General features: G+C 46.2%; 1 protein-coding gene across 3 annotated transcripts in view; it reads left to right on the top strand.

The window, feature by feature from the left end:
• The window catches only part of IKBKB (inhibitor of nuclear factor kappa B kinase subunit beta), an 81,934-nt gene that overhangs the window by 28,222 nt on the left and 39,859 nt on the right, over positions 1 to 13,853 (top strand). For all 3 annotated transcript variants that reach the window (XM_061550727.1, XM_061550726.1, XM_061550728.1), the window contains exons 7-13: positions 741 to 830; positions 3,401 to 3,525; positions 4,510 to 4,617; positions 5,529 to 5,664; positions 7,815 to 8,003; positions 10,466 to 10,568; positions 12,350 to 12,473. In XM_061550727.1, the coding sequence (XP_061406711.1) occupies positions 741 to 830; positions 3,401 to 3,525; positions 4,510 to 4,617; positions 5,529 to 5,664; positions 7,815 to 8,003; positions 10,466 to 10,568; positions 12,350 to 12,473 (875 nt within the window). The remainder of the gene's footprint in view (positions 1 to 740; positions 831 to 3,400; positions 3,526 to 4,509; positions 4,618 to 5,528; positions 5,665 to 7,814; positions 8,004 to 10,465; positions 10,569 to 12,349; positions 12,474 to 13,853) is intronic.

Here is a 13,853-nt window from a genome sequence, read left to right as displayed (position 1 = left end):
TCACAATTTTAGGGTTGTGAAGTCCAATCCTGTTTGGGTGTCGATTCAGCCGATCTTCCCTGAGGGTTGAGTAAAATGGGTACCACTCAGTGGGTAGTCACCAGTGCTTGTTCTATGGCGAGACTGTATACCGTCATTGTAAGGTGGAATTTCCATCGTTATTTCAGGGCCATCAAGTGAAGTGTGTATTTCACTTAGGGACAATCTACGTCTTGAATTTGTAATTGCATTATAATGTGTGCTGCTGTTTATTTTGTTATTTTGCGTTGTTGTTCTCTCTGTTACTATGCCTGCCATTCTGTCCATCCATCTGTTATTCACTTTCAAGCAAGTACTACATAGGCAATGTGTTTCATGGTTATACAGTGTTTCCCCTCAACAACCGTATAATAACATCAACAGGTCGGTATGCACATGTCCTTCATGAATGGACAGAGTGCGATTGTGGCGATGCAACCCAAACTGTGGACCACAGTAAACTACTCTACTCCTTCAATGGAGGAATAGGAAAACCACACAAACTCTCTACTGAAGCCCTCATCGAGACCGGCAGACCCCGACATTGGCATTTAGTTCCTGAACACATTGCCATCGTTTACAGGAATAAAAAAAACAAGTTTCCCTGGGAAAGTTCAGCGCATACTGTATGTCAGTGTGTTCTTACCTGCGTGAAAAGTAATGGGGGCTCGTTTGCATAGTTAATTCTCTGAAATGTAACATCTCCGTGTCTTCCTGCGCAGGTCATCTACAAGATTATCGACCTGGGCTATGCCAAGGAGCTGGACCAGGGCAGCTTGTGCACCTCCTTCGTGGGGACTCTGCAGTACTTGGTGAGCGCCGGCATCGCCCCCCCCCCCCCCCCCCCCCCCGCGGGTGCATCAGGGCAGCCACTTTACCCAGGATGCACTGGTCAACATGTATGTGTGGGTGCGTTGAACAAAGTGCTCCAGCGCCATGGCCAGCAGCTCCTCCACGCCTTTGTTGCAGCGACCGGCCGCCCTGCATGTAAGTACGCACAAAATATAGAGATCCCCCAGACTGTAAGGGCGAGCGCTGTTAATGGGCACCTATGTGTGTATGTACGTTGAACGTCTTTTGCACCGAACGCCCGCAACTGTGCTAATCGGAAGTGCGGGGCAAGGACATCAAACTAAACACAAAAATTATTTTTTAAAGAACATAACTACCCAAGACCCAGTGGGGCCATGAGGATAACTTTAATTTCAACAATTGCTGTGAACAATGAACTGGTTTAACAGTTCGATGTAAGCAATTGTTATGCATAAAGTCTTTGACGAGCTTACAGTGATTGTTATGAGTAATGATACTGTTTACTGTGTTCCTGCTTAAAGCATGGGAGTTCTGGGTTTTTTTTTTACATCTGATAATGGAGATTAATTTTGTGCGATTAGTTTTAGTGACACCTGTATCACATTGGAAATAATCTGAGAGCCCTCAGAGTCCAGAGTGACTCAGTGTGGTCTTTTATATGACATTCACCATGAGGGTGAATGAATCAAGACATCTGATTGTGTGTATTAACACTGAACCATGATCATAATAATGACGCAAATTGTGTTTGTGCACCTGAGGCAGACGAATGACATTTCCGCTTTCCACACTGCGCCACCATTAATCGCCTCTCCACGTTGTACTCCAGTGCATCACACTGGCACATTGTCAGCATTTATCCTGTGAAGGGAACCCATACAACAGACTAATTGCGACATCATTCTAGTAAATTGGTGAGGGCATACGCAAACCATAGCTTGCCTGCATTAATGATGCTGTGTGTGTGTAAATTATATCCAGCAAAAGCTCTGTTTTCCGTCCCTTCACCATCCGCAATGCTCTATTCACCGGCATCTGTCATCGACGGAAATACAATCTTCCTTCAAGTATCCGGAAAGATTCACACAGCCATCCGGCATCCTGCGTTGCGCTTATCAGAGACCTGTTGCTTACGAAAGCTTCAGGACATTGCCGAGTGGTGGTGCGAGCGGAAGTCCATACATAGAGTACTGTACTCCTGTACACTATACTCTAAACTGCCACACTGCTTATCTACAATCAACTTAGAATGTTCTACAACTGAGTGGTGTGAGTACCTCTGTAAAAGAGTATGATATTTCTTATATCATAGATTAAAATGTAGGTTTAGCTTCCTTCTTGAAAGTTTTATGTGATTGTAAAATTTGGTGAACCATCATCAGTATCTCTCGCGTTACTGGTTTATTTGATTAACCGGCACATTCCATTCCCCATGGATGCTGGATAACAGAGCGTCTGCTGTAATAGCAATACTAATTTACACCCCTTTGTCAATCCACTGCTAGCTGAAGACCTTCGCATACCATGCCAGTCATGGGGCAGTTATTTCATCATACTTCACGATGTATACTGTATTTACAACGTGTTAGCCGTGGTCAGGAATGATTTAACTCTGGTTGCACTTAACCCGGTTCACAGTGCAATGAAACACTCTGCCACAGCGCACTACCCACCCCCTTTTTCTGTGTGTGTCCACTTGCAAAAAGTATTTGTACGCATGGAGAGATTTGTATGTGTTCCGGGATTGTTAATGATTTACGTACATTTATATTGGTTCCAATGTTCACAGATATATGCTCGGAAATGTGTGGTCATATATCATGAAAGGTGGCTGGCTGGCACAGATCACAGGACAAACCGGGGCAGCTTGGGTATTGATATTTGAAATGAGGTTCTCATCATATTCGGTGAATTTGATCACCAGAAATTACATCCTAAATAACTTGATCGATGCTATCTTGACTTTGAGAGATGCATTTGTATAACGGATAAGTGGAGATGCCTGTTGGTGAATTAGCCCTTTTGCTCTTTAATTTATGCACAATTCTGGCTGTCGCCTGATGAAATTGGTTGTAATTACCGGCGAAACATCGTACTTGAATTGTAAATATTGTGGGTTTACTCTACAACACACCGGTGTGCTGAACTAGTAACTAATTAAATCTTGACTTAAAGCTTTTGTGACTGCAGGAATTCATATTCTTTGGGTCTTTCGGTAAAGCCACGTAGACAGAAAAAAAAAATCGACGTTTCGATCGCAACACAAGCGGTCGTTTTCAGGAAAAGGGGGGTTAGCTTCTAAAGGCAACTGCTTTTAAAGGTTTGAAATGGGCGTAGCCCAAATGTCAGCAGCCAATGCCAATTAATAACTAATTGGCATGTTTTGTTTATGTGACAAACCTTACTAATTGGCCGTGTCGGGTGGTGGCGGATTTAATATATTTAAGCGATCTAACCCAAACAAAACCCTCTTATGGATCATATTGGTCGCGAAAATAAAAACACTGACACATTCTTACCAGTGTGCGGACGCGCGCGTGGACGTGCGTTTCTCGCACGCGTGATCCAGGCCCCCGAGCTGTTCGAAGGGCAGAAGTACACGGTGTCGGTGGACTACTGGAGCTTTGGCACCGTCGTGTTTGAGTGCATCACCGGATTCCGCCCCTTCCTGCCCAACATGCAGCCCGTGCAGTGGTGGGACCCGCACTCCGTCGTCACCCAGAACCACGGCGAAATCCTTCCCCCCCCCCCCTCCAGCTTCTGTTGTGTCTGCCGTGCAGCAGCACTGGGGTTTTAATCGGATTAAAAAAATTTCATATGAGTTTTATGATGGATTTTTATAACTTTCATTTGAATACATCTGTGGTTGTATACAATAATAAATATTAAAAAGTTCAGCTCATAAGGTGCACAGTGCTCCGCTCACTCTCAAAGAGACCAACACAGAGGCACGAGGCACCACAGACAATAGAGAAGGTAGCCAGACGGTGAGCCGACGCCAACGATTGTGACCATGCTCTGCAGTCCTCTACATATTAAGATGTTTTTAGCCAATAAATGAGTGTTCACATGTGGAAGGCAACACGAGCACCCGGAGAAAACCCATATGTGCAAGGGAACAACACTGCATCTTATACAGACGGTACAGGTGGAGTCCACATTTCTGCTGTACTGCCTACCAGCGAGCCAGGGGTGTGGCTCCTCCTTGAAGCCCATGGGAAGGGAGATTCACAGCATTTGTCCAATCCACCAACCCTCGCTGCCTCCACAGTGCTGGATTACAGGCGTGTGCCACCGCCGCCCGGCTATATATATAGTTGCGTGGTTGTTAGCAGGCTGCACTACCATTTCCCCTGCGTAGTGAGTTTATTTTTTGCACGTGCTTCGTCACTCGGTGCGGTTTGCTAGGCGTCGGCAGCGGGCAGATCCAGACGGACTCTTGTGTTTGGCGGTGCCGCGTCCCACCATGCACCGTGCTTTACAGTTGGTGCTCAGTCACACGGCGGTACCAACGATCCGGCAAGGTTCTCTGGGAAGATTTTTTTTGTCAGTGGCGATAAAAGCACAGATCCAAAGTGGCTCTTTTTGCCGCGTCATCACAAGGCTGTGAGGAGCCTTGTTATTGTTTGCGTGACTTTGCCTAATATGTGCGTGCGTGTCTGTTCTCTTGTGCTTAAGGCACAGCATCGTGATACGGAAAGGCCCCCACGACATTGTGGCTGTGGAGGAGATGAACCGAGATATCAAGTTCTCCAGCCACATCCCAGCGCCCCACAACCTTAACTCGTACGTGAATATAGTCCCATGCCAGCCCCCCCTTCCCAACCGCAGTTGCTCACGGACACAAAAACATTCAGGGAAACGGGGGTTTTAAGGATCGAGACAAGAATAATGTGAAAACAAGGGAATATGGTTAGCATTACAGCTTCAAGATCGATAGGTTACCGAGGCTAATACCATCGATGACACATCGCCCCGCCATCACTTTAATCCTCCTGTCGTATTCTGCAACGGTTGCACGGTCGACACCTGACCAATACGGTCTGCTCTTAAACTTACCCAGCTGTGTAGGTGGTCGCTAGCCTTTGGGTGGCACTACAGCCCAACTCGGCCACCTTTCCCTCCTCCGTTCTGTACACGTGTCTTACCCCACTGCAATCTTCTCACGCAGATTACACCTGCGATGCTTTTCTGCCTCTTTGTATTCTGAACAACCCAAGTTGCTAAATCTTTCCCATCTCCCTACATCTTCTGCATGTACCTTAACCCAAACGCCAGGAAGCTTCTATTTGCTGTTGTGTTTCGGTTGGGATTTATACACTTGTGTTCCTCTTAAATTTTCTGTTATATATATATTGCTAGATACATCAATCACATTACTCTTGGATGATTATAGCAGTCGTTACTTAGGCTGCCAGAGGTGTATTTCCACACATTACAACCCTTAGAACAATGTTTGCTTTCTCGGTTTTGGACTTCGACTTTAATGTCTGGAAATGGACATCTATTCATAACCTGATTTAAGTCATCATTTCATGAATGCGTTCCTGCTGTACAGGCCAAGTTGAAGGGTTGTGGTCCAGAGTTGATGTTCGAGTCACAGCGACTAATGAAAGGTGACTGCGATTAACGAGCCTGCAGTGATCTCTCTCCGCCGCGCGTTGACGTGGTTGTGCTTCGTGCTTGGCCTGGCCCAGTGTGTTGGCGGTGCAGCTGGAGCACTGGCTGCAGCTCATGCTCTTCTGGAACGCTCGGCAGAGGGGCGGCCCTGTGGATGAAGGCACGGGACGGCCCACGTGCTTCCTCATCCTCGACACCATCCTCACGAGCAAGGCACGACACATTGCAACGCGCCCTCGCCTGCCCGGTTTCCTTTTCCCATCGGCCTAGCGGCATCCATCATTGTTATGTGTGTATATATATATGTTGAATTTCGTTTGCACCGTACCTAACCAACCGTGGTAATCGGAGGTGCGATCAGCATGGTTAGCTACGTAGTTTGTAACCTGAGGATGTAGAGGATGACCTGAGTTTGCCCGGTCTCTTCAGACCTCGGAAGCTAAGCAGGTTTGAACCTGGGTAGTACTCGGATTCGTCACCACCACCATGTACAAACAGGTGATTACAGGCTGCTCGACTGTGTGTGGTGGGCAGTTGAGTGCAACATCCATTGTTGTATTGTACCTCTGTGCTTTCGTGTGACTATGCTCCCCATCTCCACCAGTCCGCACTTACCAGTGTGGTTTGTGTACGGTCAAATAATAAATAACCCCAACAACTCCCACAGGCACGGGGAACATCCCATTGACGAAAGGGCTGTAAACATGTGGAGGATAATGACAGTAAATACAGTCGGTAATGGTATGGTAGATCCACAGTAGATGCCCAGAAGTTAGACATGTGTTCGTGTGGGCGTGACCCTTCCCCTTGGGGCTGCAGGGATGCCAGTGTCCAACGTTTGCAGGCTGCACTCCGTGTTCATTGCTGCTTAGCAGCAGGTGCGCAGGTTTTGCGACGTTCTCACATTTATCATCATGGGGGCCCGAGTACCCAAACGGCTTACGCATTATAACCTTAATATTGCACTCTAATGTATCAACTTTGATAAACTTTCTCACATAGTTAACATTATTTATAATCACATAATAAACTATTGTAACATTACATTGCATTATACTCCATCAACTTTGATAGCCTTTCTAACATGGTTAACATTTATAACCACATAATAAAATGTTATAACATGATCAATGTCTAATTATAACAAGGTTTACATGATTTTTTAACACCGTACGTAGCCAACCATGCTAAACGGAGGTGCGGGGGAAGGACAACAAACTAAACCCCAAAAGCGGTTACTCTTGCTGGTTAACATTATTTATAACAACGTAAGAAATTACAATATTACCAACATTGCCTTATACTACATCAACTTTGATAACCTTTCTAACACGGTTAACATTATTTATCACGATATAATAAATAACTCGAAGATTAACAACATTGGCTGTGCTTACCTGTGCCACGCGCTCCCCTCTATCGTGTGGCCTCGACCGCTGCCGCTAAACGCTGCTGGGTTCACTTCACGGAGGTGGACGTCGCCACCCACATCGTAACAAAACAAAGACAAAGATCCCCTGTATAGCCTTAACAGACTCTTGGGGCAAGTGCTGTTTGTGAGCAGCACCTGTGAAGGCCTGTACCGTGGTACACGAGGGGGGTGGGTGGCCAGCACCACGCCCGGCTGCCTTTGTCTCCCCAGTGGCGATGTATACACATCGTACCAGGTACGATGTGTAATCGCACCAGGTACTCACTTGAGGCTTTAGTGGACCGAGGGGAGGCCCAGGACCGGTTTAGATAATCGTCACTGGCTTTTGGTCGTGAACGGGAACTGAACTCTGGCCGCAGGGTTCGTAGCGCAGCGCGCTAACCGCTACACCTCCACTCCCCCTCCACCGCTCGTCCAACTTTTTGCACGCAGATTTCACTCTTCTCCCTGAGAAGAGGAGAAATAGAGCTGCCGCTGCTGCTCTTGCTGCTGCAGCACAAGTAGCGTCCGTGGAACTTGATGCCAAAATCCCCACAGCAGCCGATTGGCTGGACAGGCGGGAGTGGTGACGTCGTCCACGGCGACCGCTGACGCGCCGTCCGTGTCTGAGAAAAGGCTGCGAAGTTTTTGTTGTAGCGTGACGCAAATCGCCTCCTGCCTAGATTCACGCAATTTTTCTGCACTCAGGACCCCTGGTTACCAACGACTCTGGGGAAAAAAAAAAACACCGGGCAAATATAGTTGCTCGATTTGTTCTCACCGTCCAATAATAATAGTAATAAAACACTTCATATCGCGAATCGGACGCAATGTTCGCCCAAGAACTCGGGAGGCACTTTGCATAAACCGCTTCGGGTGATCCGCGCACGCGTAACACGAGCACCACCCTGGGGCGGGGTTGTGAACGAGTCCGCTGGTTATTTCCGTGCAGACGGTGCACATCCTCAACATGGTGACGGGGGAGGTGCTGGCGTACACGGTGCGGCCCGATGAGTCCCTGCAGCACCTGCAGGAGCAAGTGATGGCATCCACCACCATCCCCGTGGCCGACCAGGAGCTGCTGTTTGAGACGGGCATCATGCTGGACCCTCGCAAGCCCGTGGACCAGTGCCTGCCCGAGGTACGGATCCCACTGCGTGGTCGCTCGCTCACGCGGTCGCTCCGGCGTGTGGGCAAGCAAAGTGTCCTCCGTGCTGAAATGAGTCTTGTGTTGTGTTCATGGCTATTCTCAACCCGCGCATCACCTGGCGGAAATTCCCCATTCTTAAGTTTTCATTACGCAAGCGCTTTTGCAAAAAAGAACGGTGAAAGAGTTTTGTGCCGACTGTAATGTCATCAAAATAGGTGAGGCATTTTGGCTTTTACGGTTCAATTTGCATCGAAAACTAAAACACGTTTGCGTGAAATATTTTAAATGAGGTACAATTTGCATACAATGCTCGAGTAGAATTCACAACATGTCCGCGCTTTACTCTGACCGAGACAAAATTGTTGGATCAATAATGTTACTGATAATTGAATCCAATGCTATAACATTTGGGAAAAGGTGCACATTAAGGGACAGGAACGATTGGCAATAGTAATTGTTAAAAACAAATAATATCAAATAATAAATCACAAATGAGCGAGTTAATTTAGTCACGCACTCACCACACCCGAGCTCTACATCACATCAGAAATGGCATCACGTGTAGTCTGTGCCACACGCCTGGACAATTCCAACTCTTTGTTGTACGGAGTCGGTGAAGGCCTCGGCAAACGTCTCCAGCGTCGCCAAAACGCCCTCCTCGCCAGAGCCTTTCTCGTGTGCTCTTCGACTCTTGTGAAGTCCCTGGACTGGTTATCGGTGCATAAGAGATTGCAGTGCAAGTTCTCAGTGCTTTCTTTTATAGTAAAGACAACAGGTCAACCAACCTGCTTGAGCAGTGCCATCGGCCAATATTGTACTGTCACTACGCTCATCTGCTATGGACCTGCTGCTGCTCTGCGTGAAATCTACTCGGCTTTGGCAAGCAGCCCCGGTGTCTGGAACAGTCTCTGGCAACTGAAGTCTACTCAGCGGTGCTTTCAATAACGGACTAAAAACAATGATTTTCTCTTCAGTTTCTTACGTTCAGTAAAATGTTCTCATTGCCATCCAAGCTTCAGAATATGGTGCTTCATGAATCTTGGATTCGTCGATTGAACCATCTAAATAAAGTAGCATATCAATACACTCACGGGACAACCGTGCAAACGTAAACAGACAAACCTTACTCATTGCCTGTGTCGGGTGGAGGTGGATTTTCGACGCACGTACATTTACGTGATATATTCCAAAAAACGTTATCATGAATAACCTACACGCAAACAAATTACAAACATTTACATTTTAAAAAATGAACAAAGGAAACACGAGTTGTGCACTACCATTCTTATGTTGTGGTATGCTGTGCGGATAATCTAAAATCCAATGCGATATATGTATATTTTTGTTAGTGTGTGTGTGTACATAATTGGCGGTGGATGTTTGTGCACATGGCCTGGCACAAGCGTCGTGCTGATGTCACCGCCACTTAGTGGCGAATGGCGGTTGTTGTTGTTTATTTGTGTGTGTGTGTTTGGGTCTTGCTGTGTGTGAACCAGTGGAAGCTTCTTTACGCACCTACAAGTATTTGCTTGTGAATAAAAGTAGTCATCATCCCCGGCCATGGGCAATCCACTGCTGGATGAAGGCCTCCCCAAGCCGCCACCACCTCTTACTGTCTTGCGGTGCAGTAATCCACCTCAGGCCTGCACACGAACGGAAATTGAATCGCTCTGTCTCATCGATGGATGTCCTCTCCTGAACACGTCCCATGCCTTGGCTGCCACTCCGTCAATATTCTTGACCGTCGTCCATCATCACCCCGAATCTCTCAAACTTCCAAAAAGTGTTACCCGTCGGAAGTGTGTGGCGCAGTGTCTTATTTATTTGAGTTTCACTTTGTGCATGTCAGAATCAGGATCAGAGTCTTTATTTAGCTTGGAGAAATCCGATGGGCTATGAAGATATTTTTCAGAGATGTCTAGTAGGGGGGGGCGGTCAGAAAGTTACAACAACAAAGATGTCATTCCTACAAAGTCAAATCGCTGTCAACGCACGCGGCAGGCGAAGCAAATTATTACGGTAATGCCGCCACTTCCTTTTTCTGAACAGCAGAGGGTGGAAGTCTGCTTGCCACCCGGCCCAGCAGGCAAACAACGGCACGTTATCCCGTTAAACAGCATTTGTCTTCGCGACTTCGTGGCGGGTTATCAGAGATAACATCCATTGTGCTGAATTGTGAAAATGTTTATAGATCGCACAGTATCCCGTGGGGAAGAGTGATGACGATGACAATGAGGATTGTTTAACACGTGGGCTTTCATGACCAATATTATCCATAATAGAGGTTTTTTGGGTTAGATTGCGTAAATATAAATGTGCCGTTAAACCCGCCACCACCCGACACAGCCAGCTCGTAAACAGAACGTGCCAATTCGTAAATAGTTCAGCACACCGGTGTGTTGGAGAGTTTATTCTATGGGCAATGATGACTGTAATACATCCAACATGTGCAGGGTTGCTGGAACATGTCGCTGGTCTACCTGTTCGACAAGAGCAGGGAAGAATACGGAGTTCAGTTGAGGGTTCCCAAAATACCTGACCTCGTTAGCTACATCGGTAAGTACCAGCATCGTCGTCTACTTCGTCGGCCATGTTTATATCTGCATAAGGCACCGTGAGTAAAAGGGCTACCGTCATGCCCGATTGAGTGGGTGGCACGTCGCTTGGTGTACTCGGCTCTCGATTAGAAGTTCTGCGTTGAAGCCAATATTTCTCAGAAATGTCCGTTGTGAATAATTGGACATACTTTGTCTTCCGTTGATTGAATCTCGGCGATCAATTAACACCTTGGCTTCAGTCTACATTTGTGTGTTCCTATATTTGCCAAAGCAATTTTATCCTTGGCAACATTTCTACATTTGCAGTGTAATGATTTTATTTTCTCTCCAGAAAATTAGCAATTAGAATTGAGACATTTGGAGCCTGGTTGCAGGTTCAATATGTTCTCATTTAGTTTTACTCATGCTTTTAAAAATACCTCTTTTGCTTTATTTAATTTATTTGCTTTGGTGTCTTGCAGCTGTGATGCACACCTATTATATTTGGATAAGCAGGGGTTGATAAATACTGGCTTTTACGTCTGTAATAAAACCTCCGAATTATTTTCCATTGGTTGAAGAAGTTAATTAAACGACACTGCTGCCTTATGTCGACCCTTTTGCTTGATAGATTGTAAAAACAAAGTACCGAGCAGATGTTATCAGCTGTGCTTGAGTGTCTGGTGAACCCATGAGGTCTGTGATGAACCACAATATCTTGCTGATCGTGTCTAAAAGCATAAACCATCACGCGAACTCTGGTCATCCTCGCAGAGGTAATTGGCTAACCATCGAACAAAGACGGTCACTGCATCGCGCGCTTTCAGATGCGCTTCTGCGGCCGTCTGGAACGCTCTTCCTTCTGATATTAGGAAGCTACTGGAGCTTTGCACTTTTAATTCTAGATTGAAAGCTAATTTCTTCAGAACTGCTTTTTGTGTTTTAGTTTGTTGTCCTTCGCCGCAACTTCAATTAGCATGCTCGGCCACGTAGGGTGCGAAATAAGTTCAACATGCATACATAAACACAACTCGTGTGAAATACACAAGCCCTGTGAATGTCAGTTAAGAACACAAATGTGAATGTATAGAGGCATCAGAACATTTAACTACATTTGTATTGTATCACTTGTGCATCTGGGGGTACATTTCCCAATTGCACGCTGCCATTCTTTTGGTTACCAAGATACATTTGACAAAAACTGGCATTTTGAATGTGGCTGGGTGGCTCATGGGTAGGGGGCACTAAGCCGGCACCATAGAAGTCATGGGGATTAATGTGGGTTTCGGTGGGCCCATGATTAAACTGGCCAACTGTCTTAGTGAGTTGATGGTCTTGGCCTGCTCACTGATGACAGGACAAAAATTTATTGAATGCGAATTTTGCACTTTACCCTTTCCCGTTCCGAGATGCCTGACAGTCGCAGGGTGGGGGTGTCCCATTCACCGCTGAATCTCGGAACGTGCAAGCGGTTAACGTTAATTTTATTTAAAGAGGTGGTCATTTTAATGGGGCCGTAAGGAATCGACCACAAGAAGTATTAGTTTAATTATTTTATCAATGAATCGGCTTTATCCCAGCTCTATAGGCATCGACCAAAGACTGTCACTGCATCGCACGCCTTCAGATGCACTTCTGCGGCTATCTGGAACGGTCTTCCTTCCGATGATATTTGGAGGCCAAATTAAATTATCTCAATTGAAAACACTCGGCGTGTGCATTCGTTTGCAAACACCTTCCTCATCGACAGGTTTGTAGCGTCTGAGTGCGCGTCTCTACCTGGCCCTCCCTCTCCGCCAGTGTCCGAGTCGAAGACGCTGCTGTCGTACATGCAGCAGCGCAGGGCGTTTGGCCAGGCCTACCACTACGTGCGCAGCATGAAGGAGCACCTGGGCCGCCTGCAGCAGGGACAGAGGGCCGCCATGTACGTAAACTATCCGCTGCCCCAACTCGACACGCAAAGCATTACGCCCCTAGTTTAGTCTCGAAAGACTGAGAGCAAGTTCTCTTGGCGAATGTTTACACACCACACCAGATACGCATTTATGGCTGAGTCGACCCCCGGGAGGGACGGGACCGGGTAAAAATTTCACCACTGTTACAGGTCATGCACGGGAATTGAACTCGGGTTGCCAGGTTAACCACTGTGCAACCGCTCCCTGCATGGGAATCGAACGCAGTTCACCGGGTTAACCACTGTAACCGTTCCCCGCACCATTTTACCTGCACGTAATTTGAGATGTTGTCTTCAATTAATTGTGGATGTGATTTAAGACGTAAAATATTGATGGTGAGACTTGAAGACAATATTCCTAATCTTCTACGTTGTGACACTTTCTAAGGTTTGTGTTCACGGCGGCAGGGTGGTGGCGCAGTTGTTAACACTTGCAGTTCATTAGCAAGAAGTGCCTGGGTTCAACTCCCTCCTCGGGCACCTTTCTGTGCGGAGTTTGTGTGTCCCCCCCCCTCTGTTCTACATGGGTTTCTCCGGGTTCTCTGGTTTTCCTCCCCATTGCAAAATTGAACTGGTATTGGCCGGACATCCCATTGCTGAATAATTACCTGCAAATTAACGCAATCGGGATTACACACAGCAACAACATCACCCTCGACTGCAAAAACCTGGTAGGACCCTCCTTAAAAGTGTCTTGAGACTCATTGAGTCTTTCCTGGGTAAACGTGCAGAAAATAATAATGGAAGTTCGCTTTGGTAATTTCCATTTAAAATGATGTTTCAATTGCAGTTAAACTCTATGAGCCCATTCGTGAACGTTAACGACGAGGCCAAGCAGGTGCTTGATTGCTCTTACTGTGTGCATCTCATGGGAATTCACAGCGCAGAACATTGCTTTAAAATAACAAATAATTATTTTTTAATTTGATCTTGAAATTACACACTGTTGAAACCACCGTTATGGCTAATGGACTTTAATTGTTGTCTGCAAGGGAATACACTGAAGCTGATGAGATAATTCACTAAGATTGCTTTATTTTTCCAAAGTATACCATTATAAATTTCGATTTAAAGTTTTCGTGACTGCAGGGATTCATCTTCTTGGTTCTTTCAGTAAAGTCACGTGTTTTATTATGTTTTATTTGTATTATTTTATTATTTCCCTTCTACGTGACTTTACCGAAAGAACCAAGAAGATATACCATTATACTGCGACGGCTGCCATGCATGCTTGCACATACAAATGTACTTGTTATTTCACTTTGATTAGTTTACCGACAATGTCCTGTGTAATAACTATATTGCCCTAAAAATCCTGAAGCCTCACTGGGCCATTGCTGACATGCCACG

Source organism: Lethenteron reissneri, chromosome 12 (genome assembly GCF_015708825.2).
Source record: "Lethenteron reissneri isolate LAM-NWPU_2019-01 chromosome 12, ASM1570882v1, whole genome shotgun sequence".
Classification (NCBI taxonomy): Eukaryota; Metazoa; Chordata; class Hyperoartia; order Petromyzontiformes; family Petromyzontidae; genus Lethenteron; species Lethenteron reissneri.
Note: the sequence above shows the minus strand (reverse complement) of the source record. Positions and strands in the feature narration are given on the sequence as shown.